This window comes from Camelus dromedarius, chromosome 19 (genome assembly GCF_036321535.1).
Source record: "Camelus dromedarius isolate mCamDro1 chromosome 19, mCamDro1.pat, whole genome shotgun sequence".
NCBI classification, from domain to species: Eukaryota; Metazoa; Chordata; class Mammalia; order Artiodactyla; family Camelidae; genus Camelus; species Camelus dromedarius.
The window spans coordinates 20,342,991-20,367,392 of record NC_087454.1 but is presented as its reverse complement, the minus strand read 5'-3'; the positions used below and the strand labels follow the sequence as shown (position 1 = coordinate 20,367,392).

General features: G+C 55.1%; 4 protein-coding genes across 6 annotated transcripts; 2 read left to right on the top strand and 2 right to left on the bottom strand.

Annotated features, from left to right (window-relative positions):
- Nucleotides 1-168: 168 nt before the first annotated feature.
- Nucleotides 169-2,513, top strand: DXO (decapping exoribonuclease). 2 transcript variants are annotated; one of them, XR_004131233.2, is made up of 7 exons: nt 169-411; nt 620-1,021; nt 1,196-1,431; nt 1,520-1,739; nt 1,845-1,980; nt 2,095-2,215; nt 2,301-2,513. XR_004131233.2 is itself a non-coding variant. In XM_010978096.3 (7 exons), the coding sequence occupies exons 2-7, from the start codon at nt 666-668 to the stop codon at nt 2,449-2,451; spliced, it is 1,194 nt and encodes a 397-aa protein (XP_010976398.1). In that variant the 5' UTR covers nt 175-411; nt 620-665; the 3' UTR covers nt 2,452-2,513. The 2 variants fall into 2 exon arrangements, 1 of the variants encoding a protein (XP_010976398.1); XM_010978096.3 differs by having other exon boundaries at nt 175-411; nt 2,121-2,215.
- A 56-nt stretch (nt 2,514-2,569) lies between these two features.
- On the bottom strand, nt 2,570-12,217 carry SKIC2 (SKI2 subunit of superkiller complex). The gene is made up of 28 exons (XM_010978095.3): nt 12,113-12,217; nt 11,931-12,034; nt 11,146-11,255; nt 10,929-11,046; nt 10,719-10,833; nt 10,540-10,614; nt 10,194-10,247; nt 9,902-10,092; nt 9,613-9,741; nt 9,254-9,399; nt 8,732-8,878; nt 8,516-8,600; nt 8,230-8,336; nt 7,756-7,902; nt 7,585-7,681; nt 7,198-7,410; nt 7,005-7,115; nt 5,677-5,907; nt 5,174-5,311; nt 4,879-5,016; nt 4,633-4,737; nt 4,352-4,499; nt 4,132-4,258; nt 3,792-4,002; nt 3,529-3,639; nt 3,231-3,449; nt 2,905-3,045; nt 2,570-2,812 (listed from the first exon to the last, which is right to left on the bottom strand). Exons 1-28 carry the CDS (start codon nt 12,132-12,134, stop codon nt 2,612-2,614), a joined length of 3,741 nt encoding a protein of 1,246 aa, XP_010976397.3. The 5' UTR covers nt 12,135-12,217; the 3' UTR covers nt 2,570-2,611.
- Nucleotides 12,218-12,225: 8 nt separating this feature from the next.
- On the top strand, nt 12,226-18,105 carry NELFE (negative elongation factor complex member E). Of its 2 annotated transcripts, XM_031435010.2 has the most exons (11): nt 12,226-12,395; nt 12,833-12,915; nt 14,306-14,375; nt 14,472-14,617; nt 15,116-15,190; nt 15,314-15,351; nt 15,546-15,877; nt 16,000-16,144; nt 16,305-16,359; nt 16,609-16,711; nt 17,935-18,105. In XM_031435010.2, exons 2-11 carry the CDS (start codon nt 12,841-12,843, stop codon nt 18,030-18,032), a joined length of 1,137 nt encoding a protein of 378 aa, XP_031290870.2. In that variant the 5' UTR covers nt 12,226-12,395; nt 12,833-12,840; the 3' UTR covers nt 18,033-18,105. The 2 variants fall into 2 exon arrangements, with proteins under 2 accessions (XP_031290870.2, XP_031290872.2); XM_031435012.2 differs by lacking the exon at nt 16,609-16,711 and having other exon boundaries at nt 12,265-12,395.
- Nucleotides 18,106-18,249: 144 nt separating this feature from the next.
- On the bottom strand, nt 18,250-24,345 carry CFB (complement factor B). Its single transcript, XM_010978102.3, has 18 exons — nt 24,113-24,345; nt 23,792-24,025; nt 23,201-23,386; nt 22,884-23,057; nt 22,549-22,650; nt 22,324-22,460; nt 21,901-22,039; nt 21,461-21,592; nt 21,057-21,158; nt 20,828-20,965; nt 20,230-20,327; nt 19,982-20,099; nt 19,605-19,758; nt 19,420-19,496; nt 19,111-19,217; nt 18,874-19,006; nt 18,745-18,794; nt 18,250-18,450 (listed from the first exon to the last, which is right to left on the bottom strand). The coding sequence occupies exons 1-18, from the start codon at nt 24,174-24,176 to the stop codon at nt 18,304-18,306; spliced, it is 2,292 nt and encodes a 763-aa protein (XP_010976404.1). The 5' UTR covers nt 24,177-24,345; the 3' UTR covers nt 18,250-18,303.
- Between the last annotated feature and the right edge of the window lie 57 nt (nt 24,346-24,402).

Here is a 24,402-nt window from a genome sequence, read left to right as displayed (position 1 = left end):
GAGACCTGTCAGCCCGGTGTTAGTAAGACGACGTGGTGACCAAAGAGGCGTCGATTTGTCATCGCGGGCCCTTGCTGGGAGGGGCGGTGCCAAGGCGGATACCAACACCACCCGCATTGGCCGAGGCTCCACGGCCGCCGCTGATTGGCTTCGTCCGAGCGCACTCACGTCCGGGGACGCCCAGGCGGTGAGGAGGGGCGCCGGTGGCCACGTTGAGATCAACCTGCTGGTGTAAAGCGCACAGACCACCCCCCCCACCCCCACCCCAGAGGAGTTTGCCTGCTACTGTCGCTGAATGATTGCGTCATCGAAAGCTGGAAAACCACCTTGGCATCCCTCTCCCACATCTGACGTACCTGCCATGACGTCATAGCTCTGCGAAGGTGGAAGTCGAGGTTGGCGGGCTTTGAGGTAACCAGATCCTTGATCTGAGCCCAAACATCCTTTCTAACCTCACTGCGTTTGGATGACCTGGGGGTGGGGAGATAGGTCAAGGGAAAAGGTGAGATGTGCATCTGACCGTGGTTCTGTTTGAGGAGATGGGGCCTGGTTGTTTCAAGGCCAGAGTCTGGCCATCAAGAGTCTCACTTAGTCCTGACCTGGAGTCCCCCTTCCTCAGGCCTCCTCTGTAAAAGGGGAACTTACCCAGCCCCTCTCAGGACCTCATGGAGCCCAGAGGGACCAAGAGAGGAGCTGGAAAAATAGAGGTAGCTGAGCCTCGGAACAAAGTCCCCCGCCCAGCACCCTCGCTGCCCACAGACCCTGCCCTCTACTCTGGACCCTTTCCTTTCTACCGGCGCCCTTCTGAACTGGGCTGCTTCTCCCTGGATGCACAACGCCAGTACCATGGAGATGCTCGAGCCTTGCGCTACTACAGCCCACCCCCCACCAATGGACAAGGACCCAACTTTGACCTCAGAGACGGATACCCAGATCGATACCAGCCCCGGGACGAGGAGGTCCAAGAGAGGCTGGACCACCTGCTACGCTGGCTCCTGGAGCACCGAGGCCAGCTGGAGGGGTGAGCAAAGCATAGCACACAAGTAGATCTAGAGACCTGCACCTGCCCTCTAAAACTGGGAGAGCCAAAGCTGGAGTTAGCTCAATCCTTAGAAGGAACTTAGGCTATTCTTTGGGGGAGCCATCTGCACTAATGCTTGTGTCAGATCTTCAGCCCCTAATTCCTCCCTTTCAGGAGTCCAGACTGGCGCCCAGGGGCCATAGTGACATGGCGGGGGCACCTGACAAAATTGCTGACAACACCATATGAGCGGCAGGAGGGCTGGCAGCTGGCAGCCTCCCGGTTCCAGGGGACACTGTACCTGAGTGAGGTAGAGACGCCGGCTGCTCGGGTTCGGAGGCTTACCCGGCCACCTCTCCTCCGGGAGCTTATGTACATGGGGTACAAGTTCGAGCAGTACATGTGTGCAGGTGAGAGTTGTCCTGGCTCTGAAACGCCCTCCCCTTTCCCCAGAGATTGAGAACCCCCAGCCCTGCTGCTGTTTCTCTTCTTATGCAGACAAACCCGGAGGCTCCCCAGACCCCTCTGGGGAGGTTAACACCAACGTGGCCTTCTGCTCTGTGCTACGCAGCCGCCTGGGGAACCATCCACTGCTCTTCTCTGGGGAGGTAGACTGCATAGACCCCCAGGCCCCATCCATGCAGCCCCCCACCTGCTATGTGGAGCTCAAGACCTCCAAGGAAATGCACAGCCCTGGCCAATGGAAGAGCTTCTACAGGTTCAGGATGAGGGGTGGGGTGGACAAGAGCCTAGAACTGACAGCTGGGAAAGGGACTTGGATGAGGCTGGAGAAGTCCCACTGACCCCTTGCCTTTCCTGACAGACACAAGCTCCTGAAATGGTGGGCTCAGTCATTCCTTCCGGGGGTCCCAAATGTCATTGCTGGTTTCCGTAACCCAGAGGGTTTCGTCTGTTCCCTCAAGACCTTTCCTACCATGGAGATGTTTGAATACGTCAGGGTAAGGCAATGGTGTCACAGCTCCTGCCCATACTCCCCTGAGCCAAGACCACAGGTCCGGTGTCCAGGGCTGCAGTGCACCTTCCCCTTTTCCCACCCTCTCCCTCACTGCCAGTCTTCTGCCTCCTGGTCCCACTCCAGAATGACCGTGATGGCTGGAATCCCTCAGTGTGCATGAACTTCTGTGCTGCCTTCCTTAGCTTTGCCCAGAACACAGTTGTCCAGGACGACCCCAGGTGAGGCCTTCAGCTCTGCCCCTCCCCTCTGGGTCCCTGAAGCTCAGCCTCCAGTCCTCAACTCATGACTCCACCTGCCCCCTAGACTCGTCTACCTCTTCTCCTGGGAGCCTGGTGGCCCAGTCACAGTGTCTGAACATCGAGATGCACCGCATGCCTTTCTGCCTACATGGTATGTCGAAGCCATGACCCAGGACCTCCTGTCACCCCCCAAGACACCCTCCCCAAAGGACTGATGCTTCTCAGGGGCTGGTCCTGTTTCTGTGTGCATAGATAAAGGCATATTTCTAGGTGGTTCTCCCTGCTGTGTCTTTTGAGCTGAGTCATCCCTGCCCAACACCTCAGGTTCACACAGGTGGTTTGCTGTTTTATTGTTACATTTTACACAGGGGTCATTCACTGAGTGTAGAGGCTGGCCGCGAAGACGATGTCCCTCCGTAGCAGGGTGGCCGCCGTCTCCATCTTGGCACCTAGCACAGGCTCGCCTACCAGGCGGGCTGCCCCCCGAAGTGAGCGACACATCTCGGCCAGGCGCTGGATGCAGCGGACCACCAGGCCCTCGGGGGTCCCTGAGAGCCCCGCCAACTCAGAGAAGGGCTGTAGGGGAAGCAGGGTGGGGACTGAATAGTCAGCCCGGGTCACCTCTCCCCAACCGGCCTTCTACAAAGCTCCAAACCCCAGCTACTCACCATGCCCCGGGCCCACTCGTACACAACCTCAACCAGCCCAAAATTCAGCTCCCCCACAAATTCCTCCACTGTCTGGTTCAGGCCACAGGCCACTTGGACCTCACCAATCCGCTTGGCCACAGCTTGGACACATTCCACCCCCTGCAGATAGAAGAGGAGAGGTTAAGCTCAACCTTCCTGCTCCAGAGCAGGGGAGGCCCGGCTCCAGAAGGAATTCCGGCTCTTAGGGGCACTCCCAGGGCTGGATGGGGCACGTGGGGAATACATGGCGGTGGGGACTGGGAGTGCCACCGCTGAGGGAGGGAGAGGGGATAGGTGTCCCATACCTGTTTGAGGGTGCTGGGGAGCTGATCCCCAGGGTCGCCAGGGCTCTGGCAGACCAGGCCAGAGAGCAGGGCTGCAATTTCCTCGGGCCGCAGGGCGCTCAGCGCATTGTCGAACATGAGCTCGGTGAGAAGCAGCTCATGGCTGCTCATGGCACAAGCCACCCGCCCTGCCAGCTTCACGGTGCCCGCCTCGTCTACGTACCCCAGAGTTCGGAGCACCTGGACGAAGGATGGTGGGTGTTGGGAGCCTGCTGACCTCTTCTTCACGAGCCCCCCAGCGCCATCCCCGTCCTCCCACCTCTACTCGCTGGTGGTACTCGGGGAGCAGCAGCAGGGACTGATCCGACAGCAGGAAGCGCAGCCGCTCCATCTCCTTCTGTATCTGCATTCGCTCTCGCAGCTTCAGGTACTACAGGGAGCCACCGGCAGGAGCATGTTAGCCTGCTCCTCGCCCTCAGCAGGGGTGTACTGAGGACAAGGGCTGAGACGGGGGTGGCCAGTCAACAGAGAACCAGAGGAAACGTTCCCCTCCTAGCTTGGGAGCCGGCATCCAGTACCTACCTGGGCAGGGAAACGGGGACTGTGCACACACTGAGCCCCCCGGATCAGCTCCTCCAGCTTCCGGGCCCGGAGGCCCCCCTCTACCACTGACACATCCTTGAGCTGCAGGTCATTGACAGGGTCAAGGGTAGAGGGTCCTGCTGGGTAGGCCTGAGCCAGACGTAGCAGTTCCTGAACAGCAGTTGTCACGGGCGCAGAGGGAGGATCCTTCCTGAGGAAGGAGCAGGACCTGAGACCTGGGGCAGAGGCTTCTCTTCCAGAGGAACCCCCTCAGGCTGGGGGAGCTGCCCCGACCCCACCTCCCCACCCCCGAACATGGTCTCTCCCCAGCATCTCTGACTTGAATTTTGGTTGCTGCCTCCTGCTGAAGTCCTCCAAGATCTTCTCCCCATTCACCCGGAGCACCTTGGTGGTGATGGCAGCCACATCTCCTGCCTGGAGCTTGGCCACGGTGTGGTCGCAGGGCCCTGTAAAGAGGGGAGAGCAGGGTCAAACCTCACTACGGCCCTGGCATCCTGCCTGCACTGCTGTCAGGAACCCAGCCATCTGCCCACTCTCACCTTCAGGCAGGAACAGCTTGAATCCTACAAGGTCATCTGGATAGGGCACATCAGGGGAGGCCGGCCCCCTCTCCTGTGGGTCCTCAGACACAGGTTTCTCACACAAGACCAGAGTTGTGAATACTCTGCTGGTGGAATTTGAAGAGACCTAGGGCAGGTTGGGGAGGCCAGGACAGGGCAATGTGAAGAGTGGACATTGGAGGGAGAGACCAGATCCCCACCCTCAGGCAGGGATCATGGAAGAGCCATGCAGAGTCCGCCAGTATTACCATTGCTCTTACCTGAAGGATCACACCCAGCGCATTGTGATGCTCCTGACTCTTCACGACCACCACCCTTCCCGCGGAGAGAGACTTCAGCCCATTCACAGAGTCCATGATGCGTCGCTGAAGAGCAGGGGCGTGAACAACAGGGATAAGGGACGAATGTCACAGAGACACTGGGACTAGGTTCAGGAGTACCCAAGGTGTCACACTCCCTTCCTCCCCGCCTCCATCACCCCCACCCCCCAACACACACACACTAACCTGGATCAGGCTCCGGGTCTCTGTCAGTTCCTCCCCCCAGCTGTAATACTCAGGCAGGTCAACGAGCTGGCCAGTCATGTCAGGCTCCTCCAAGGCCTCCAGCCTCTTGGTCAGTTCAGCCAGAGCCTGTTCATGGGCCTGGGCAGAAACCAGGGTGGGTATGAAACAATAGTCTCCAGGCCCAGCCTGCCACCTCCCCCATAGTCACCTGCTGGGGCCTCCAGATGCCCACCTGCTCCCAGCCTGGCTTCCTTGTCCTACATCCTGCACGGTATCCTGGTCACCCTCTACTCACCTTGCTGTCCTTGCGGGATGGAAACTCAGAGAAGCTCCTCTTCATCATGTCTTCCACCCTGAGAGCGTCCACCCGCAGCAGGTTGAGGATCATGGTGTACGTGAGGCGGAACTGGGACTGCAGCTGGGACGGCTTCCCCTGGGCCGGGTCAGAGAGGGCAGTGAGACCCAGGGGGTCCCGCTGCTCAGCTCCCTCCACTCCCAGCAGCTCCACTCCCAGCTCCACAAGCACAGGACCCTAGACAAACTGCTTGCTCCCCTCTGCAAAACAAGGGAGCGAAACTAAATAAATAGACTCCCCAAGGTCCTGTCTAGTTCCATATTCACAGTAAAGAAAGACCAGAGGAGACAAGATCCAGTGTCATCCTTGGATTTGCTCACTCTTACCCTGGCTCTCCCAGGCAAAAGGAAAGAAGTAGAAAGGAGGGGAGAAGAGAGTTGGAAGAGAGAGAATCCAGCAGGTGCACCAAGTCGGCTCGGCTTCGCACTGCCCCAGTAGCTCACCATCATCATGCGGTGCAGATCCGCCATCTCGGGCACGCGGCCCTTGCAGAGCAGGATGACAGTGCCCGTGGGGTCCAGGCCCCTGCGCCCTGCCCGACCTGCCATCTGCACGTACTCCCCAGGGAGCAGGTCCCGGAAGGTGGAGCCATCGTGCTTGCGCATGGAGTCAAACACCACCGTTCGGGCTGGCATATTTACACCCATGGCAAAGGTCTCTGTGGCAAACAAGACCTGGGACGGGGAAAAGAGAGTCAGCAAGGGAGCCGCCTGCAGACCAAAGCCCAGCCCTGGCCAAGCCCACCTCACTTTGTAGCCAAGGCTGAGTAGACCCCAGGCACGGTCCCAGATGGTTAACTCACAGGACCTTATTTAACCCTCAAGGCAAATCTGCAGAGTAGGTACCATTGTTTTCCTCAGTTTATTTATTTAGCTGCCTATTTTTTTCCTTTTACCCCCATATCCCACTTCTGCCCTCCCACTATCAATCATCCCAGTGTATTTAATGAATATCTTTTTGTGTTAACGTGTTTCATAAAACATGTCTTGTTTTGTGTGTAATTTACAACTTGCAGTAAAGGCAATTACGTATCTCCTGTTTTCTTCTTTTCTGCCATGTAGTGTTTTCAACATCCACCCATGTTCCCGTGGTTACATCAGATCCATTGCTGCAGAACACTTTGTGGGGCCTACCTACTCTCCCAGTGAAGGGCACCTTGGTACCCCAACACCCTGCCACAGGATTATAGCCAAAAAGGCAAGAGCAGACATGTTCCCCCCTTGACCAGGGTGAGAATTTCTTTATGATTTACACTCAGGAATGGAATTTAGGGATAAAGAGTATGCTATACTTGTTTTTGCCTCAAGAGTGCCACGTCAGACTGGCCACACCTGTATAGGGTTCCTGTAGTCCTGTAGTCTCCTATGTCTCGAGTAACACTTGGCATTAGCCAGTTTCCTAAATTTTACCATCTAATAGCTGTAAAGTTCTCTCTTGGGAGTATTTCAATTTGCATTTTTCTCGTGACTGATGATGACATATGCTTGTTAGTTAGCTTTTTTGGTTCCTCTTCTGACTACTGCCTGTTAATATCTTATGTGTCTCCATTTTAAGAACGGAAACCTAAAGTTCAGGGAGATTGAAGTAATTTGCCCCAGGTCACAGTGAGTAAGTGACAGAGCTGGGATTCACACCCAGGCAGTCTAGATCCAGAGCCCAGGTTGGTAACCACTGCATTGTCCTGCCTAAAAGCCTGTCCCTCCACCAACTGGGCAGCCCCTAAGGGGGCAGAAAATGCCCTGGGGTGTCCCTCTCCCACCAGCTTGCGCACCTTGACCAGGCCGCGGCTGAACAGCATCTCCACGATCTCCTTAAGGATGGGCAGGATGCCACTGTGGTGCACGCCCAGGCCGCGGTGCAAGAGCTCGGACATGTGCAGGACCTATGGGTGGCCGAGGCCCAGGGTCAGGGATGGGGTTGTGGAACACCCGATCCCCCATAGTCTCCGAGTCCCTGCTCCACACCTGGGGCAGCTGGCGGTCAGAGCCTCGGAGGCGAGCGAGGCAGCGCTGCAGGAAGAGGTGAATCTCACTCTTCTCTGAACTTGTGGTGAGGTCCAGGGAGGTGAGGCCCGAGGCCTGCTCGTCACAGCGGCCCCGGGAGAAGGTGAACACCACTACGGGCAGCTGCGCACAGGTACGGAGGGAGGCCAGGAGGGACAGGTACACGCCACGGTCCTGGGGGAGGAGGGAGTGAGACTGAGTCCCTGAACCAGTGGGGACCGAAGTGGGGGAAGGCAGAGCAGAGTCAAATCAGGCTGCGCTCAGAGCTCAACTCCAAAGCCTGGGAGGACGAGGGGAGAAAGATGGCAGAATCAGGTGGTGGCAGGTACACAGCCCACCAGTTCTCACCTGTGCGGGCCCCCCCTGATGCGTGGGCTGCTTGGCCCCAAAGGTCTGGGCGTGTTTGCTCATCCGCTCCTTCTTGGCCTCCACAGCCGCGTAGTACCTGGGGCAGGGGAGGGGCGGCAATCACAGTCACACCCGGCGGGCAGCCTGGACTCTGCCCCGTCCCCGGCTTACCCCTTCGTGTGGAAGGCACCCCGCGAGTCCAGCAGCAGGAAGAGCTCCCCCTGGGTCTTGGGACTGTTGCCCGTGAAGAGATAATGCTCCAGGGGGACAGGGCGAGCAACAGTGCTGATGACGTAGATCTGGCGACGCTTCAGCCGCCTGAGTGGGAAGGAGGCAGCAGGGCGGGGGTGGGCGTGCGGGCAAGAGCCTACATCCCCACCACTGTCCCCCTGTGGCTTTAGCCAGTCTTTTCTGGGAGCTGGATTGGAAGGCCCCATCATCCTACCTCTCAACATGCAACGTGATGTGGACCCAAGTGGGATCCCATAGCCTCCAGAGCTGGACATGTTCCCCAGCTGCACCCCTTTCTCATCTGCACCCCCAAGGCCTGACCACTCTCCCTGCTGTGACAGTCTTCACCCCCCGACCCCACCCAACAAATGCTACAGCCCCCTTCACCCAAGGTACCCAGGACACGCATCTTACCCGATCCAGTCAGCAAATTCAAGGGCATTGGGGACAGTAGCACTCAGAAGGATGATGGAAACGTGGTCAGGGAGCATGATCAGCACCTCCTCCCACACAACCCCACGCTATGCACAGGAAAGGAAGACAAGTTACCAGCAGCTCAGAGGGGGCTGCCCTTCTGCCCCCAGGGAAGTAGCACAGGGTTCCACTTCCAGGCAAAAAAGGCAGCGAGGTTCACAGGCTATGTGCAGTAAAGGAGCTGCTGACCTGGTCCCCCAGGATCTGGGGACCCTGTTCCTCTTACCTCAGCATCGTTGATGTAGTGAACCTCATCAAAGATGACCCACTCCAGATCCCGTATGACATCCGAGCCGCTGTACAGCATGGAGCTGGAGGAAAGAGGTGGTAGGCCGACTCCCACGTGGCTCCTGTCTCCACCCTCAACTCAGCCAACATGCTCTCCAGAGCAGCCTCACCTTCCTGACCAAAAGTCCACCCGTGTTGAGTGCCCATCTCTTACCGAAGGATCTCTGTTGTCATAATGAGGCAAGAGGCCTCTGGGTGCAGCTGCACGTCCCCCGTGAGCAGTCCTACATCCCCAAATGTGTTTCGGAAGTCTCGGAACTTCTGGTTGCTCAGGGCCTTGATGGGCGAAGTATAGATGGTGCTGGGAAGAAGGCGTGAAGTTAGCCAGTCCCTCCACGCAGACCCATGGGCAGCACCTCTTCTCCTACCCTGAGCCTTCCCAGAGGTGCCCCACAGAGCTCAGGTGCCCCATTTCTTCACGTGTACTTCCCTCACATACCCCTTCATGGTGTGACCCCAGAAAAACTGTCTCTTAATCCATCCCTCAGCTAACACAGGTCATTCTGCTAACCTCTCTCGCCACATCTCATTTCCCTCTGCGCCCGTGTCAATTTCTCCCCCCAACCTCGCATCTAAACGATGAGGTAGGGAGGTGGAGAAGAAATGAGACTTAGAAACGATGCAGGAGAGAGCAGGGCTGGCTGATAAAGGGGGAGGCTGGGGAGGGGACCTGTACCGCGTCATGTGTTTCTGGGCAAGGGCAATGGCGTATTCAGCCACAACTGTCTTCCCTGCGGATGTGTGAGCCGCAACAAAGACTGAGTCGTGCCGTTCCAAGTGCAGGATGGCCTGTTTCTGAAACACATCTGGTTCAAATGCCCACTGTGGGAAAAAGAAAGAGATGGGGGCTGAAGAAGGGAGAGGGGTCTTCCTACCTCTGGCTCATGGAGCAATCAGGACAGTGGGGAAAAGGCCAGAGTGAGGCGAGGCTGGGACTGAGGTCCCATGGAGACATGTGGCGGTCTGGTGGGGAAAGGACACAAGGGAGTGGGCTGGGAGGAGGTGAGGGAGCACATGAGGACTGGGTTACACTACCTGGAAGGCTGGCTGGGGAATGAGGCGGTAGAAATCACCAACAGGGGAGGTGACATCCACAGGGACAGCCCACTGCTCCTGAGGTAGGGGCTTGGAAGGCTCTGGGGGGGCTACAGCTGTGGACGCTTCCTGGAAAAGTCCAGGGTAGAGGTGACAAAGACAGGGCCAGAGAACTCTGTTACCACTCCTCCAAAAGATGCTCCAGTCATCCCCTTGGACCCAACGAAGCCAGCCCACCCTGTCTGGCAAGGCTCCTTCTTTCCTGTTTCAACCGCAAGGAACTACCAACCTTCAACACTAGGTCCTCCAAGCTGCTTGCTCGGGCCAAGGGAGCACTGCAGGGAGAGGCTGAAACAGTGTCCCCTCTGGGACCTCTGGGCTGTCCCACAGCCTCACTCTCATCCTCATCACCCCCGCCCAAATCCAGGGGCTCCAGCAGACGGCTGAGGCTGAGCAACCCAGGAGCTGGAGCTTGGTGATCTGAGGAGCAAAGCAAAGACAGAGACCTGGTCATGTCCACGTCTATTCTGAAGAAGAGGGGTACCACTTCCCTTGTGCCCCCATCCCAAACCTCAACTCACCCTTTGGTGCAAAGTCCACGCCTTTCTTGAAACCAGGTGGAACAGTAAGAAGATCTGGAAGACAGGGACAGAGAAAGAGAATCGGGGCCACTGCACACTGTTGTACAAGTTGTACGTTACGTGAACCTAAAGGACATTCACAGCGTAGACGTCGTAGATGGGGATATTTATTGTTACAGTTTTCCAACAGCTGACCGTAAAGGTTGTTATAGAAGGGGAACCTTTCCCTAATTTGTCAAAGGCATGGAAGGCCTTGCAAGGACCTGGTGATAGGCCTGGGCCTCTCTTCCTCAGGGCCCAGACTCAGAGCCCTATCTCCCACAGGGCCATCCTGCTACCACCTCACCTTTCTCAAAGTCTATCTCCTCCTCAGCCTCCTCCCGAGTGCTCAGATCTGTTATGGTGGGCTCATCCATTCCACCTGGGGAGAGGTTGGACAAATAGGGATTCATGGGGTAAGACTGATACAGGAGGGGTGGAGACTAAGGGATCCCTCTCCCACTATCCCATTTCCACTAACGTCACCTGGCCAGAAAGGGTACTGTGTTGGATTCCCCCACAGGGACTGGGAGATGGGCCCTGGTGGCCGGCGAAGAGACAAGGAGGTCGTGGCCGACAGGTTTGTATTCTCCAACAGGACCTGAAGCAAGAAAGCAGAGCACCAGTGAGGCTGAGCTTGCCTCTCACCCCCATCCCTTCTCCCAAGTCTGCTTCTCATGGCCCCTGACCTCTTACCTCCTTGTAGCCCAGTATCTGGCCTGTGGTTGGGTGTCTTTGGGCCTGTAGATCGGAGGGGACTGGGGCACCCAGTGTGGCCAGGAGAGACCAGGGATCCATCTTTCTCTGCCATTTTCTGGACAGAAGGAAAGTAATGTTCAGGCCTTCTTTCTCCTATGTCCCAGCTTCCTTTAGGGACCCATCTCCCTAGGCCAGGCCTCTCTAGACCCCTCACCGGGCTGAGTGCTCCACACCATGTAGAGGCAGCCAGGCTGGAGATGACAGAAACAACTGCTCTGCTTCTTGCTGCAGATCTGGGGCACAGGGAGGGAGGCCGTGGGGAAGCTGGAACAAGGGCAGGGTGAGAGGCATTTAGGGAAGAAAACAGAGTAGGCCACAGACAAAAGAGAAAGTAATGAGATTGGTGTTTAGATTAGAAATGGTATATGTTCCAGGCAGACTAGGACAATCGGGCTGAAGCAGTATTTTCCAAAGGTCATTCTGCTTTATTTGTCAGGACAAACGACCTGCAACTGAATTACCTGGGGTGCTGGTTAATAACACAGATTTTGAATTTCAAATTCTCAGGGATGGACCTAAGACTTTGTAGTTTAAAAGCTCCCCGACTAATCATAAGGCACACTGAAATTTGAGAATCCCTAGTCTTAGGAAAAGGGGTCCCAGACCTAAAAAGGAAGAGCCAGGTGCTCAAAGGCTAGCATCTCAACCACCACCAACAAGGGTCTTGGTGCTTGGAGACAGAAGAGGACTCCAAGGAGAAAAGACATTTGAAAGAGCAGTTCTCAGAGCTAAGGTATCCCCAGGGCTCCCTGCTCTGTTCTTTCAAGGGCTCTGACCCACCGCAGGTCCACTGGGTTAGGTTCTATCCAGCACCAGTCCTGGCCAGGATGACAGATGTCCAGGGACAGGAGAGCCACATCAAGTTAGATCCTAATGTGAGGAAGGTGAAGGAAGTTTTAAGCTCAATGAGGGTCAAGGGTAGGATCAATAGTCACTCACGGTGCTCTCTGGAGCCCCAGGCACATTCAGCAGCTCCCAGCGTCCTGTGCATCCCAATTCCACGGCCCGAAGGGGCAGGTCCAGGGGATCCGGGGGAGGTAGCACTACGGGGGGAAAGGTCATAGGTCAGGGGTCAAGGGTCATTCTCCGTCTACTCCTTCTTTTCACCCGCTGCCCCTCACCAAGTCGCTCCGTCTCCATCATCCTGCAGCCACGGCAGCTACCGTGCAGCCCAGAAGTGTCAGGGGTAGCCCAAATGGGCGGAAGTGAAGGCAACTTCCGGCACACACCCCCGCCGAGGGGCGGGCCTAAGCTGGTGGGAGGCCGGGCGGAAGTGTGCGCGCCGCGGGCCGCCCTGGTTACCGCGTTCTCCGCCCCTCGCTGCGTCATCGCTCTGAGCCCGCAATCCGCTGCCCGCGCGGGCGCCGCCTGAGACCATCGGGGCCCCGGTTGCCGCCCCCTCAGGTAAGGCCTTCTCTTTCTCAGCCTTCGCCCCTTTTTTCGGAGCTCCTTTTCTCTTCTTAACCTTTTCGTTGGTCTAAGAGCGATGCGCGGGTTCCACTGCTTCCTCTGCTGTTCAGACCCCGCGATTGCCATATAACCCCAGCGAGGTAGGGGGGTCTGGTGCCATCGTCTTCGCGACGGAGAGAGTGTTTCTCCCTTCCCGGGCCACATGGTGTCCCAAGGTGCTGGTATCCGTGATTCCTGGAGAGAGAAGGGAATGCTGGTTGATCCCGACGGCGGGGGCTTGGACAGCAGCCTGGTTTAAGCAAGGTGTAGGGAGAAGCAAAAGACAGGAGTAGGCAGGCCTGGAGGGGTGGGGTTGGGTTCTGTGTGGACGGCGTGTGAATCCTGGGCGGTGACAGTGGAGAAAGATGTCTTGGGCCCTGCCCCTGAACCAGGAGCCACCATGTTGGTGATACCCCCCGGACTGAGCGAGGAGGAGGAGGCTCTGCAGAAGAAATTCAACAAACTCAAGAAAAAGGTGAGGGAGTGTGTGTGGGCATTGCCCAAACTTTCAAAGACTCTACACTCTGAGAACACCTGGGGTGAGTGAGGGGATGGGGGTGGGGGTGTTCTTCTGCCTCCCACCTGGAGACATATCACCTCTCAGTGTAGCTTCAGAGGTGGACTTTCCCAAGTCTTGGTTTGTACTTTCTTTTGTCTCTTTTCTATGCAGTCTGCCTTGGAGTTGTCTTCCTTTCTTACGGCTTTTAGTACTACCTAAGAGCTGGTGATCCCCAAGCTCGGTTTTTCGAGTTCCGTCTAGAGTCTTATTGATAACCTTACGTATCTCAAATTGAAGTTATTACCTTACTATTCTAATCTTGGCCTTCCAAATAGGACTGACTACATTCATTTCTCTTGTGTGTTTGGAATTAAAATCTCATCTCCGTCTTCTCCGCTATTTGCACAACCAAATATTTGCCAAGTCACCTTTATTCTTCCCTTGAAGTAATTTCCTGTTTTCTTTTTCCTGTGTATTCTCTAGATCAGGTCTTTGCTGATAGATGCTCACCTAGACTGTTGTAATGGTCTCTCAACAAGTTTCTTTTTTGGACAGATTTCTTTACTCCTGTCAAAGTGATACATTGAAAACACAAAACTCTGTCCCTCTTTTTCTCAGAAGCTATGCGTGGTTTCATGATGTCTATAAAACAAAGTCTTAACGTGGCACCTCTTCCTAGTCAAATAGAACTATTCCCTAATCCCAAAACATGCTCTCCCAAAGCCTTCTTATCTCCGCTTCTTTGGCACCCTGTTTGCTTTGTCTACAGTCCCCTTTCCTCTCAGTCTGCATCATGTAGATTCTATCCAGGGCCCAGTATAATAGTCATTTGGCATCAGAAAAACCTTACTTGCGCTCAGCTACAAACAGTCTGCACCTCCTATAATTATTCTTGACAATTCAGTCTAGTCATCTTACTTCTTAGACTGAAAGCTTCTTGAGGGGAAAATTTACGCCTCATACTTTTGCATATCCCTGTTTCAAAGTAGTGGGATGTCCTCCTTCTATATGTAGGAGGCGGATGGATGAAGCCTCTAGAGAAAGGCATGTAGGCTTATACTTAATTGCAGCTTATATCTGAGGGCTCTTGTCTGTGACTGAATTCCTTGTCTTCAACTTGTAAAACATGAGTCTGGAAAGCCTCTGGATACCATGGTTTGGATAGATTAGGTATGGCTGGCCTTATAGATGATCTGGGGGGCCTTATAAGAGGCAAGGTTACCTCAGTGTACCATTCCAGGGACACCACGTGCATTAGTTTCTCTGAGAAAGGTGTCCCCTGGAGTGATGCACCTAGGGGCCTTGGGAGAGGACCTGGCCAGGGACTGGCCCTCACCGACCCCTCTCTTCTCACTGTCATTACCAGAAAAAGGCATTGCTGGCTCTGAAGAAGCAAAGCAGCAGCAGCACAGCCAGCCAAGGCGGTGTCAAACGCTGTGAGTGACGGGGCTGGGGCAGACGAAGTGAGCGGCGTGGGGCTGACCTCTGTCCCAGCCTGGCTAACATAATGCCTCTTTCCCTCACCACTCCAGCACTGTCAGAGCAGCCTGTGGTGGACACAGCCACAGCAACAGAGCAGGCAAAGCAGCTGGTGAAGTCAGGAGCCATCAGTGCCATCAAGGCCGAGACCAAGAACTCAGGCTTCAAACGTTCTCGAACCCTAGAGGGGAAGTTAAAGGTGAGCACAAGGAGAAAAGTTGTTCAGGGGATCCTTGACTCCAGAGGGCATCCTTGCAAGTTGAAATGGAGGTAGGTTTAAGGGAAAAGTGACGCCTGTTCAATCATGCGCAAGTTGCTATCCCATTTTGAGCTTCCAGTTTCTTATCCGTAAGGTGAAGAAAGTGGGTGGCTCCTGAATTCTTTGTTTTACGCATTCTGTGAGTCTAATTCACCACATATTAGAGCTCCTGGATTTTGTTACTCTGAGGAGTTGAACAGGCTGAAAATGTCATCAGGTTCAAGAAATTTTTAAGTAAACTAAATACTTTAAGGGTGTATTAAGTCATTTATGAAAAATACCACACAGTCAAGTAAGAATGGTACAGAGGAGTTAACAGAAAATAAAGATAGGCCAGAGGAAGCCAAGAAGAGGGTGAGGGAGGAGGAACCCCCACCATCCCATGGTTAGGTAGCCTCCTGCTCCCCCCGCTGAGGTAGCTCTCTCCCACCTTCCCAGGACCCTGAGAAGGGGCCAGTCCCCACTTTCCAGCCATTCCAGAGGAGTGTATCTGCCGACGACGATCTGCAGGAGGTAATTGTTTCCAATTTTCTGTCTCTGAGGGGCCCAGGATTGAAAAAGACGAGAAACCCACGTATTTGGGGCCACATGCCAGCAAAGAGGAATCGTCTTACCTGTCTTTGGTCTCTCTTTCAGTCATCCAGACGTCCCCAGAGGAAATCTCTGTATGAGAGGTTAGAGAAAGATAGGACTGGGTCCCCTTTGGCTGGGGAGGGGAGGAAGATAGTGGGGGCATCGCCTGGGTCCTTAGACGATTCGGGACTGGAGTGGGAGGAGCTGGGGCTACGGAGGGAGTGTTGAGTCTCCACAGGATCTGGGAAGATGAAGTAGAGGCCCCCTTTGATCCTCATTGTCTGCCTCTCCGCAGTTTTGTATCTTCCAGTGATCGGCTTCGGGAACTGGGGCCAGATGGGGAAGAAGCAGAGGTCTCAGGGGCTGGTGATGGCCCCCCTCGAAGCTTTGACTGGGGTTATGAAGAACGTGGTGGTGCCCGCTCCTCAGCCTCCCCACCCCGAAGCCGCAGCCGGGACCGCAGTCGTGAGCGGAACCGGGACAGAGACCGGGAACGGGACCGAGACCGGGATCGAGACCGGGACCGGGACAGAGACCGCGATCGAGACCGGGACAGAGATCGGGACAGGGACCGAGACCGAGATCGAGACCGGGACAGGGATCGGGACCGAGAGGGCCCTTTCCGCAGTGAGTGATCTTGGCTGGTGGGGAAGTGACCTCAGATAAGTTTTAGGTGAGTCCCACTAAAGTGGACTCTTAAAGTGGAGGGTGAGATAGACTAGGCCTCATGACTAATTCCTGTCCTGTAGGGTCGGACTCATTCCCTGAACGCCGGGCCCCGCGGAAGGGGAATACTCTCTATGTGTATGGAGAAGACATGACGCCCACCCTCCTCCGTGGGGCCTTCTCTCCCTTTGGAAACATCATTGACCTCTCCATGGACCCACCCAGAAAGTAAGGACGACCATGAGGAAAGATGATAAGTCCTAGGAGGACCTGGGGTGTGAGCCCTAAGGGAGGAAGCTCGCCTGTCTCCACAGCCTGTTACACTGGGTTTGGCGGGGTCCTGAAGAGCCCATAGGCCCTCTACTGACCCTGTGTTTTCTCATCCCAGCTGTGCCTTCGTCACTTACGAAAAGATGGAGTCAGCAGATCAGGCCGTTGCTGAGGTTGGGACTTCCCAGATCTGTTCTTCCCATCCCTCCTGCCATCCTCCTATTTTCCTTTTAAAATGCTGGGATCCAGGAGGAAATCATTTCCTCTTGACAAAAAGTCCCTCCCTATTCACACAGGAAACTTTATACCCTCAGATCCCTACTCAATCTACTTCTAGGGTGGCAGCGCCTAGAAATCCTCCTTTAGTTTGTCTGTAATGTTCCCCCCCCCCATCCGCTGCCCCCTCCCCTCTTCTGCCCCAGCTCAACGGGACCCAGGTGGAGTCCGTACAGCTCAAAGTCAGCATTGCCCGAAAACAGCCCATGCTGGATGCCGCCACTGGCAAGTCTGTCTGGGGCTCCCTGGGTAAGAACAGGATTCTTCCTCCCTCATCCTGTCCCTCACTAGGCCACCCCTTTTTTTGTTCCCCTGCATGTTTCTGGGTTCCCTAGAGGGGGCAGAGGTCTGGATTTGTGTGGCGGCTGCGGGAATGAGAAGAAGAATTGTCTGGCCCCCTGTTAGAGGCAGGAGAAGGAGAGAAAAGGATTGAAGATAATTTCTAAGGCAGTACCAGCACAGGGAGGAAGAGGGGAGTGAGTCAGTCAGCTTGGTGAGGAAAATGAGCATCTCATGTGGCATGTTCATTTTGAGATGGAGTATAGCTGGTTTTGTAAAATAAGCCTTTGACGTTAGGGGTCTGGAACTCAGGTGTGAGGTGAGCAATGAAAACACAGATCAGAGTCCTCTGTATCACAGGGTAGCTGCAAAGCGGTAGTATCGGTGGGGGAGACTGAATTTGGAGGGAAAAATGACCCAGGACTGGGCTTGAGGAGTATTCGGAGACTGTGTTAGGGAGCAGGGCTGTCCTCCTCACTCCCCACACATCCCCAGCCTCCCGACATGTCAGGCGGAAGTCGAGGATGCAGCAAAGGAGACAGAAGGAGAGGTCACGGTGCTGAGAGCAGCACCGTCGAGGGTTGTTGAAGCCTAAGGGTACAAGCTTTGAGAAGGAGGAAATGATCAGCAGTGTCAAGATACACAGCTCCAGGAGAACGGGGCTTGGTGTGAGGGGTTCACTCTAGCCCCAGAGATAGCGTGGAGGGGCACGGTGTGGGGAGGAAAGAGGAAGGGGAGAGGCAGCTCGAGGGAGAATTCTTGCGGCCAGAGCTACACCTGGAGTGAGTTCTCCTAATGGGGCAAATAACTCATTTTACCTGAAATGGATTTTCGTGCAAAGGGATGGGTGCAAAGGGGTTCAGAGTGGGAGTGGCACTCTATATAAGAGGAAGGAGCCAGAAATGATCTGCATGTTAACAAAGGGCTATAAAGGTTTTCTAATTTTTAATTTTTGGTGTACTGACTGAAAGTAGTAGGTTAACATCATTCACATGTCTCAACAGTAACATTTGAGATTTCTTACCTAAGTGGTGTAAAGCTAGAAAGGCCATCCAGCCACCAGAGGGCAGCATGGAGGCTGGGCCGCCAAGGGCCAGAGAGAGGGCAGAGGTGTTGAGGTGGTCAGACTCTGGGCCTCAGGTCTCCTCAGTGCTCTCCTTCGGACCTTAACAAATCCTTTCCTCCCTCCCTAGCTGTCCAGAATAGCCCTAAGGGTTGCCACCGGGACAAGAGGACCCAGATTGTCTACAGTGATGACGTCTACAAGGAAAACCTTGTGGACGGCTTCTAGGGAGTGAAGCTGGATTCCGTGTGCCTCATCTGCCCCAACGCTGGTCTCAGTAAAACACTGAGGTGGAAGCTTACAGATCTCCCTCAGCCTCTGGTTTTTCAGCACTTGGGACTGGGGTCAAGCTTTTAAAAACAGCCGTTAGTTTTGATCTCAGTTGTAACAACATGGCCAGCGCACGTTCCCCATTCCTTTACCCCAAAAGGATCTTGAACACAGGTGTTGTCGCAGCTGTTTTAATTTGATCTCATGCCCCTTTCCAGCAGGAAACCCCTTATAGAAAACCGAGGTCTTCATCTTTGAGTTTCTCCTTGAGCCAGGGCAGCACTTGGAAGAGGTTGATGTAGAAGTCTCGGGCATGAGCAGGTGGCTGCTTCTGCCCCTTGCAGACATCCACAACGCCCCAGCTGATCACACCCACCTGGAGAGGGCGAGGGGATACCACCGGTCACTGGGCGGAATTCCTTCCTAATCCCAGGAAGCAGCTGTTTGCATTTGAGCTGACGTGGGAGGACTAGACCAGGGGCCCAGCTCAGTCTTATCCTCCAGCACACAGACCAGACACACAGCCCTAAGTTGGCCAGTTTAAGGAAGAGTCCTAAGGCAGGGCAGGCTCCACCCTCCGCTTTCCAGCCACATGCATTGAGCTTTCCTGCTGTGGGACACAACACTGACCACCTGGCATCTCCCCACAGTTAGGAAAGGGGAAACTCACTTGAATGAAGCGACTCTTCTTGTGAATAATCAGAGGGCCACCAGAATCACCTGTGGGGAGGAAGAGCTGTAGGGGAAGAGACTCTTGGGTCCCAGGAACTTACAGCACAACCAAAGAGCCTTCTCTCACCTTTGCAAGTGTTGGGGTCAGCGTAGGGAGCCACCCCTCCAGTGCAAAGGAACCTGGGGGTGACCACCTCAGAGACGTCCTTGACTTTGTCATAGCCTGGGGCATGCAGAGCATCTCTCTCACAGGCGGTTTTCTGTAGGTGGGGTAGGAAGCACAGAGGAGGAAGAGGTGAAGAACAGAGCTTGCTTAGGAAGAATTGGGGCCTAAAGGACCCCTTCAGGATCCCACGTTCCTCACCTTTTCCCCATTCTTGATGTAGACCTCCTTCCGTATCAGTTTCTTTTCTTTGGGCAACTCAGACACAAACAGAGCTTTGATATCCTTTGCAGGGAGCAGCTCTTCCCCTAGACAAGTGGACAGACGGGGTCATTTTGGCACCCTTCCACCCCCCCACCATCTATCCATTGTCTTTGTCACTCAGCCAATGTCCCTCAGCCCCTTCGTGTGAGCTGGAGCCTGGGCTGGGCATCACCTACAGCTCCCCCTCATGCCTCATTTGCCTCTTGGAATCTCACCCTTTTGCTCCTCTCCCAGAATATGTCTTACTCTGTTGCTGGCAAGTGGTTAGCCTTGGAAGCCTCAAGGCTTGATTGGATCCCTCAGTGCAAGGGAGACAAATGGGCCTGTTAAGGAGAGACAGGGACACTCAGGGATGGCGAACTCTGGACCTGCCCCAGTCTCCCAGCCCTCCCTCTCCCGGCCTTTTCTCCTCAGGGATCCAGCTGGCTCACCTGGTGGTCTGATCATATGTCAGCTTCTTCCTGAGTTTGATCAGGGCCACATCATAGTCATAAAATTCAGGAATTCCTTCTGCTTTTTTCGCATTGAGGTCATAGTTTGGGTGAAATATGACTTCCTCTATCTGCAGGGCCTGATTCTTCCCTCCTGAAGTAGGAAAGTGGGTACTTGTAGAACACTCACTTCTTTGCGAGAAGCCTCCTGCCTCGAGCCCCGTGTCATCCGTAACTTCAGTCTTCCCCATCCCTAACTGGTCCAGCATGCAAGGGAGGGAGCTACATTGAGGACCGGTGGAGTGTGGGCTCAAGAAGTGGCAGGTCCTGCCCAGAGGGCACGGCTGAAGGTCAGGACTGACTGGTTGCCTCCTTACCCACGCTGACCTTGATTGAGTGAGCCTCATCCTCCACCGTGAAACAGTGTGCGGCTGTCAGCACAAAGTACTCAGATACCACAGCACCCATACAGTTTTCATGTCCCCTCGAAGGGCGCTAGGAACAGAGCAGCAGAGGGGGGAAGCTCGCCTTTCACAAACACCACAACCTAATGTGAACAGATTGCTCTTCCCCCACCTTCATTTCACCCTGACCTCACCTCCCATGAGTCCCCACCAGCACTTACAGTGACTGAAATCTTGGTGTGCCATGGTTGCTTGTGGTAGTCAGTACCTCCCTTGTGCTCCCAAACCATGCCACAGAGGCCCAGAGTCCGGCTTTCATCTGGCAAGAAAGGAGAATGTGCTGAAAGCTGGCCCTTCACTTCCAAATGGCAGCAGTCTTGGGGAGGGACATGTATGTGTCTTTGGGGAGCAGAGGCCCATAGGAGGAAGGGAGGGGCAGGGGCACTTGCTTCTTTATGCTGAGAGTAAGAAACCACTGGTATCGTGAAGAGAACATGGGACTCGGATTAGAGACCCAGCGACTTTCAGGCCCAACTCTTGCTAGCCTGCTGTTCCTGGATCTCTCTGGGCCTTAATTTCCACATCTGTAAAACAAGGGACTCTAGAAAGCTCTCCGACTTCAGTCAGAGCCCTGTGAGTCTAAAATCAGGGAATGGACAGTGCCAGGAGGCAAGAATAGTGACACCGAGGTAGAGAGGAAAGAATGAGAAAGGACTTGCAGGCTGCCAGGGCTTTGGGAGGAGTGGACGAATGAGTGACCTTGGGAGGCCTGGAGAGGACTGAGTTTCCTGACCATCTACCCTTCCGGTATCTGCCTACCAAGCATTTGAATGAAAACATTCTCCAGGTCCTCCATGTCCTTGACTTTGAACACGTGTTGCTCTTTATCCTTCTTGGAAGCCAAAGCATTGATGTTCTCTTGGTTCACCAGAGGCCCAACCCCGAACACATAGATGTCTGAGGGAGAAAAAGGGAGAGTGAGGGTCAAGGCCCTAAGTGGGCAGGAGCTGAGAAAGTGGGGTGCTGGGTCCTGGGCACTGAAACGCACCCAGATAATCCTCCCTTGGGTTTTTGCGACTTCTACCAATGTCCAGCAAGTCCCGGATATCATGAATGGCAGAGACTGGATCCCCGCCCATGTTGTGCAAGCCTGCAGGAGAGACAGGGCCATGAAGGTAGGAGACAAGGAGGGGAGAGGGTCAAGGAAGAGAAACTGGCTAGAAGGAGTGACACCTATGGCTGAGTGAGCAGATTGGGGAGGTGATGGAAGTGACAGCTCATAGCTTTAAAGAAAAGGGTCCCTCCTTATAAAGGTTCCCAGGAGAGATGGACAAATTCAGGGCCCTGAGCAGCGGTCAGGGCCCAGCCATGAGTCCAGTGTTACATGTGGACTTAAGGCCATACGCTGGTGTGAGAGGGTGGGGAGTCGGGCAGGAGAAAGGCCCCTCTGACCATCAGTCATGAGGATGATGACATGGCGAGTGCGGTTCCAGGTTTCAGGTAAGGTGTTCACTTCCCTGCTCATCATGTTGTATATTTCCAGGAGGGCCTTCTTTGTGTTTGTCCCTGCCTTCAGCTTGTGATCTGTGGAAAGGGAAGAAATCATCACCTCACCTGGTCTTCCAAGCCATCCGTGTCCCCAGAGGCCTATCAGTAACCCACATTTTCGAACTTTCTGAGTTAATTGTCACCCCCACTGACTTCCCTTTGATGACAAAGTGACCCTCTCAGTTCCAACAGACTCCCCAGTGACCCTGCTGTCCAGCTAGAAAAAGTAGTCCTCCCTGCCCCACTATATGGTCTCACTCCCCACTCCCCACAACACCCCTGAAACTTCTGATCCCTCTGACCCCAAAGTGAACCTCCCACCATTCCCTTCCTTGACCTCTGACCTTCGTAGTTGATCTGGTTGACCTGCTCTGTGACCCAGTCTGCATCACTGCTCTTTGCATCAGACACTTTGATCAAAACTTTGGGATATGTGGCATATGTCACTAGACCATATTTTGGCTTCACCCCATAACTTGCCACCTGTGGGTGAGGGAAGCAAGTGGGAGAATTCAGTAGCTTTGCTAGGACAGGTAGGGAAGGCCAGAGTAAGAGATTCAAGGACTGACTCGTCACCCTGGGGTTCTTGGAGGAGTCTGGGTTAAAGGTCAAGAAACTGCTTCAAGTAAAAGTGAAGGAGGACAGAACAGGACCTGGAGATTTTCTGGGACCCTGTGGCTCAGAGCGGCTGGGAGCTCCAAGAGCTAATCCCAGCAGGGCAGCCAGATCCATTCAGGGTCCCCACGTTCAAGGGGAGGGGATTTCACCTTCTCAATGAAGTCTCTGAGACAGTTCTTGGCTCCTGTGAAGTTGTGGGCCCCAATGCTGTCTGATCCATCCAGCACCAGGTAGATGTTCATGGAGCCCGAGGGGTCCAGGACAATCCTCCTCTTCTGTTGTTCCCCTGGGTGCCACCAGAGAGACTCATGGTTCTCCTGCCCCTTCATCCTCCAACCCCACCCCCACCTCGCTTCCCATCTCTGCCTTCACACCTGGAATGTGTCCATCCTCAGCATCAACTCCTTCTATGGTCTCTGTCAGGGAGGATAGGAAGGCTTCGGCCACCTCTCCAGGAGTGTCATACATAAAGGAGTCTGAGAGAGGTCAGAAATCAGGTCAAATGTCTGGGAGGTCAGGGACGCAGTGACCAGAGAGACAGGGTATGGTGGATTTCTGGGGTGGAAAGGGCTCAGAAGTGAGGGAGTCCTAAAGGGATGTTTAAGAGTGAGGAAGGAGCTGGCTTGCAGTAGGGAGAAGGCAGTGCCCTTGTGTGGGGATGTGAGGATGGTGAGCAAGATCTGACCTGACTGTCCAGCTCAAGAGTCACCTTGGCAGGAAGGCTCCGTTCCACTCCAAGAGCCACCCTCCTGGCATTTGCGCTGCTGGGAGCCCCGTAGGGTGAGCCCCCGGTTGCAGTAGTAGGTGACAGTGTCTTCAAGGCGGTACTGGCTGCCCACCTTCCTTGTGCCAATGGGGATGCCCGGGTTCGGGCAGTACCCCGCTGCGGAAGCATGAGATGCGGAGGTGAAGGCCAAAGCCGGAGGCCCGGAGAGCAAGGTGGAGCACAAGAGCTCTGGTGCCAGTTCCTCAGGCTGAGGTGGTCAGGGCAAGGGTGCCGTCATGGGGAGAGGGGAAGTTTCTCACCTCCATCATCACAGATGGCCGTTTGCCCGTCCCACCGACCATTCTCTTGGCAGGTGCGATTGGCAGAGCCCCGGAGAGTGTAACCATCATAGCAGCGGAAAGTGATCTGGTCACTCAAATTGTAGTAGGCAGCCCTGGGCCAGTACTCCCCATTCTCAAAGTCCTGTGGTCTGGGGCAGCGAATTGCTTTGGGGGAGGGGAACAAGTAGAAGTGACCGAGAGGGAAGGGCTGCCCTTTAGGACATCCCTCCTGGTCTCGGGGACCCTGTCACTGAGAAACAGTGTCTTCTCGATCCCACAGGATCAGCTACTAGCCTCAACCCGTGAGGAGTCCAGCCACTTACCCTCCCCATTTCTGAATGTTCTTTCAGCTGCCAGGGCTGCCTGACACAGTCAATGCTTAGTAAAGTTTAGCCCCCTTGCTGCTCCCTCCATCCCACCGCCAACCCTTGCTCGGCTCCCACCCCTGTTCAGCCCGCCTGGTCAGACTGCCTGGTCTCAACACAACTCTAATCTTGTCCAAGTCTGGGTCGTGGCCACCACCTGCTCCGTCCCTCTGCTGGCCCATGCCCCCCTTCGCTGCCCTCCAACCTTTGCATTCGGCCCTCTTGACAATCTTTCTGTCTTGAGTCTTCAGGGTGCTCCAGGACCCTGTGGATCTGCAGGTGCGAATCTGCGCAGGGTATGGGTAGAAGCCGGAAGGGCACACGTACTCCAGTGCCTGCCCCTCCTTGAGCAGCCGAAAGGAGCCACCTTTGATCTCTACTCCCTCCAGAGAGCAGGTGCTCTGGGGCCCAGCCTCAGGCAATGGCGTCATGCTCACACCTAAAGAGGAAGGCCCGTGAAGCCCAGGCTCACAAGGCCAAGGAGGGATCCTGGGGGCAGCAGGAGGGAGCCTGTGAGGGCACTTACCTCCAGACAAGAGGGCCAGGATCAAGGGGGCTAGGCAGGGTCGGCAGCTGCGACTGCTCCCCATGGCTTTGGAAGACAGGGAGAAGCTGGGGCTGAGGGCAGGACGGCCTGTCTCAGCTTCTGCTATGTGTCTGCTTGGCGGGCTTTTCCAAGCTGAAGCTCCAGACCTGGGCTGTGTCACGCGCCCTTCCCCTGCCCCCTACAACCTCCAGCCTTTTATGCAACCTGTGTTCTGGCGCCTGCTGTTCGCCCCACCCACCCTACCCACATCACTTTCCGGAATGTCCGAG

Excerpts from the sequence above, each read along its gene's own strand:
- NELFE (XM_031435010.2), top strand. The coding sequence starts at position 12,841 with ATGTTGGTGATACCCCCCGGACTGAGCGAGGAGGAGGAGGCTCTGCAG. Across the intron at positions 12,916-14,305 it reads TCAACAAACTCAAGAAAAAG|AAAAAGGCATTGCTGGCTCT; the intron begins GTGAGGGAGTGT and ends TGTCATTACCAG. Across the intron at positions 15,878-15,999 it reads CCGAGAGGGCCCTTTCCGCA|GGTCGGACTCATTCCCTGAA; the intron begins GTGAGTGATCTT and ends CCTGTCCTGTAG.
- CFB (XM_010978102.3), bottom strand. The coding sequence starts at position 24,176 with ATGGGGAGCAGTCGCAGCTGCCGACCCTGCCTAGCCCCCTTGATCCTG. Across the intron at positions 23,387-23,791 it reads CAAGAGGGCCGAATGCAAAG|CAATTCGCTGCCCCAGACCA; the intron begins GTTGGAGGGCAG and ends CCTCCCCCAAAG. Across the intron at positions 22,461-22,548 it reads TGAGGATGGACACATTCCAG|GGGAACAACAGAAGAGGAGG; the intron begins GTGTGAAGGCAG and ends GGTGGCACCCAG.
- SKIC2 (XM_010978095.3), bottom strand. The coding sequence starts at position 12,134 with ATGATGGAGACGGAGCGACTTG. Across the intron at positions 7,411-7,584 it reads ATCAGGGGGGGCCCGCACAG|GACCGTGGCGTGTACCTGTC; the intron begins GTGAGAACTGGT and ends CTCCTCCCCCAG. Across the intron at positions 4,500-4,632 it reads CGCTGGGTGTGATCCTTCAG|GTCTCTTCAAATTCCACCAG; the intron begins GTAAGAGCAATG and ends AACCTGCCCTAG.
- DXO (XM_010978096.3), top strand. The coding sequence starts at position 666 with ATGGAGCCCAGAGGGACCAAGAGAGGAGCTGGAAAAATAGAGGTAGCT. Across the intron at positions 1,981-2,120 it reads AGATGTTTGAATACGTCAGG|AATGACCGTGATGGCTGGAA; the intron begins GTAAGGCAATGG and ends GTCCCACTCCAG. Across the intron at positions 2,216-2,300 it reads GTTGTCCAGGACGACCCCAG|ACTCGTCTACCTCTTCTCCT; the intron begins GTGAGGCCTTCA and ends CCTGCCCCCTAG.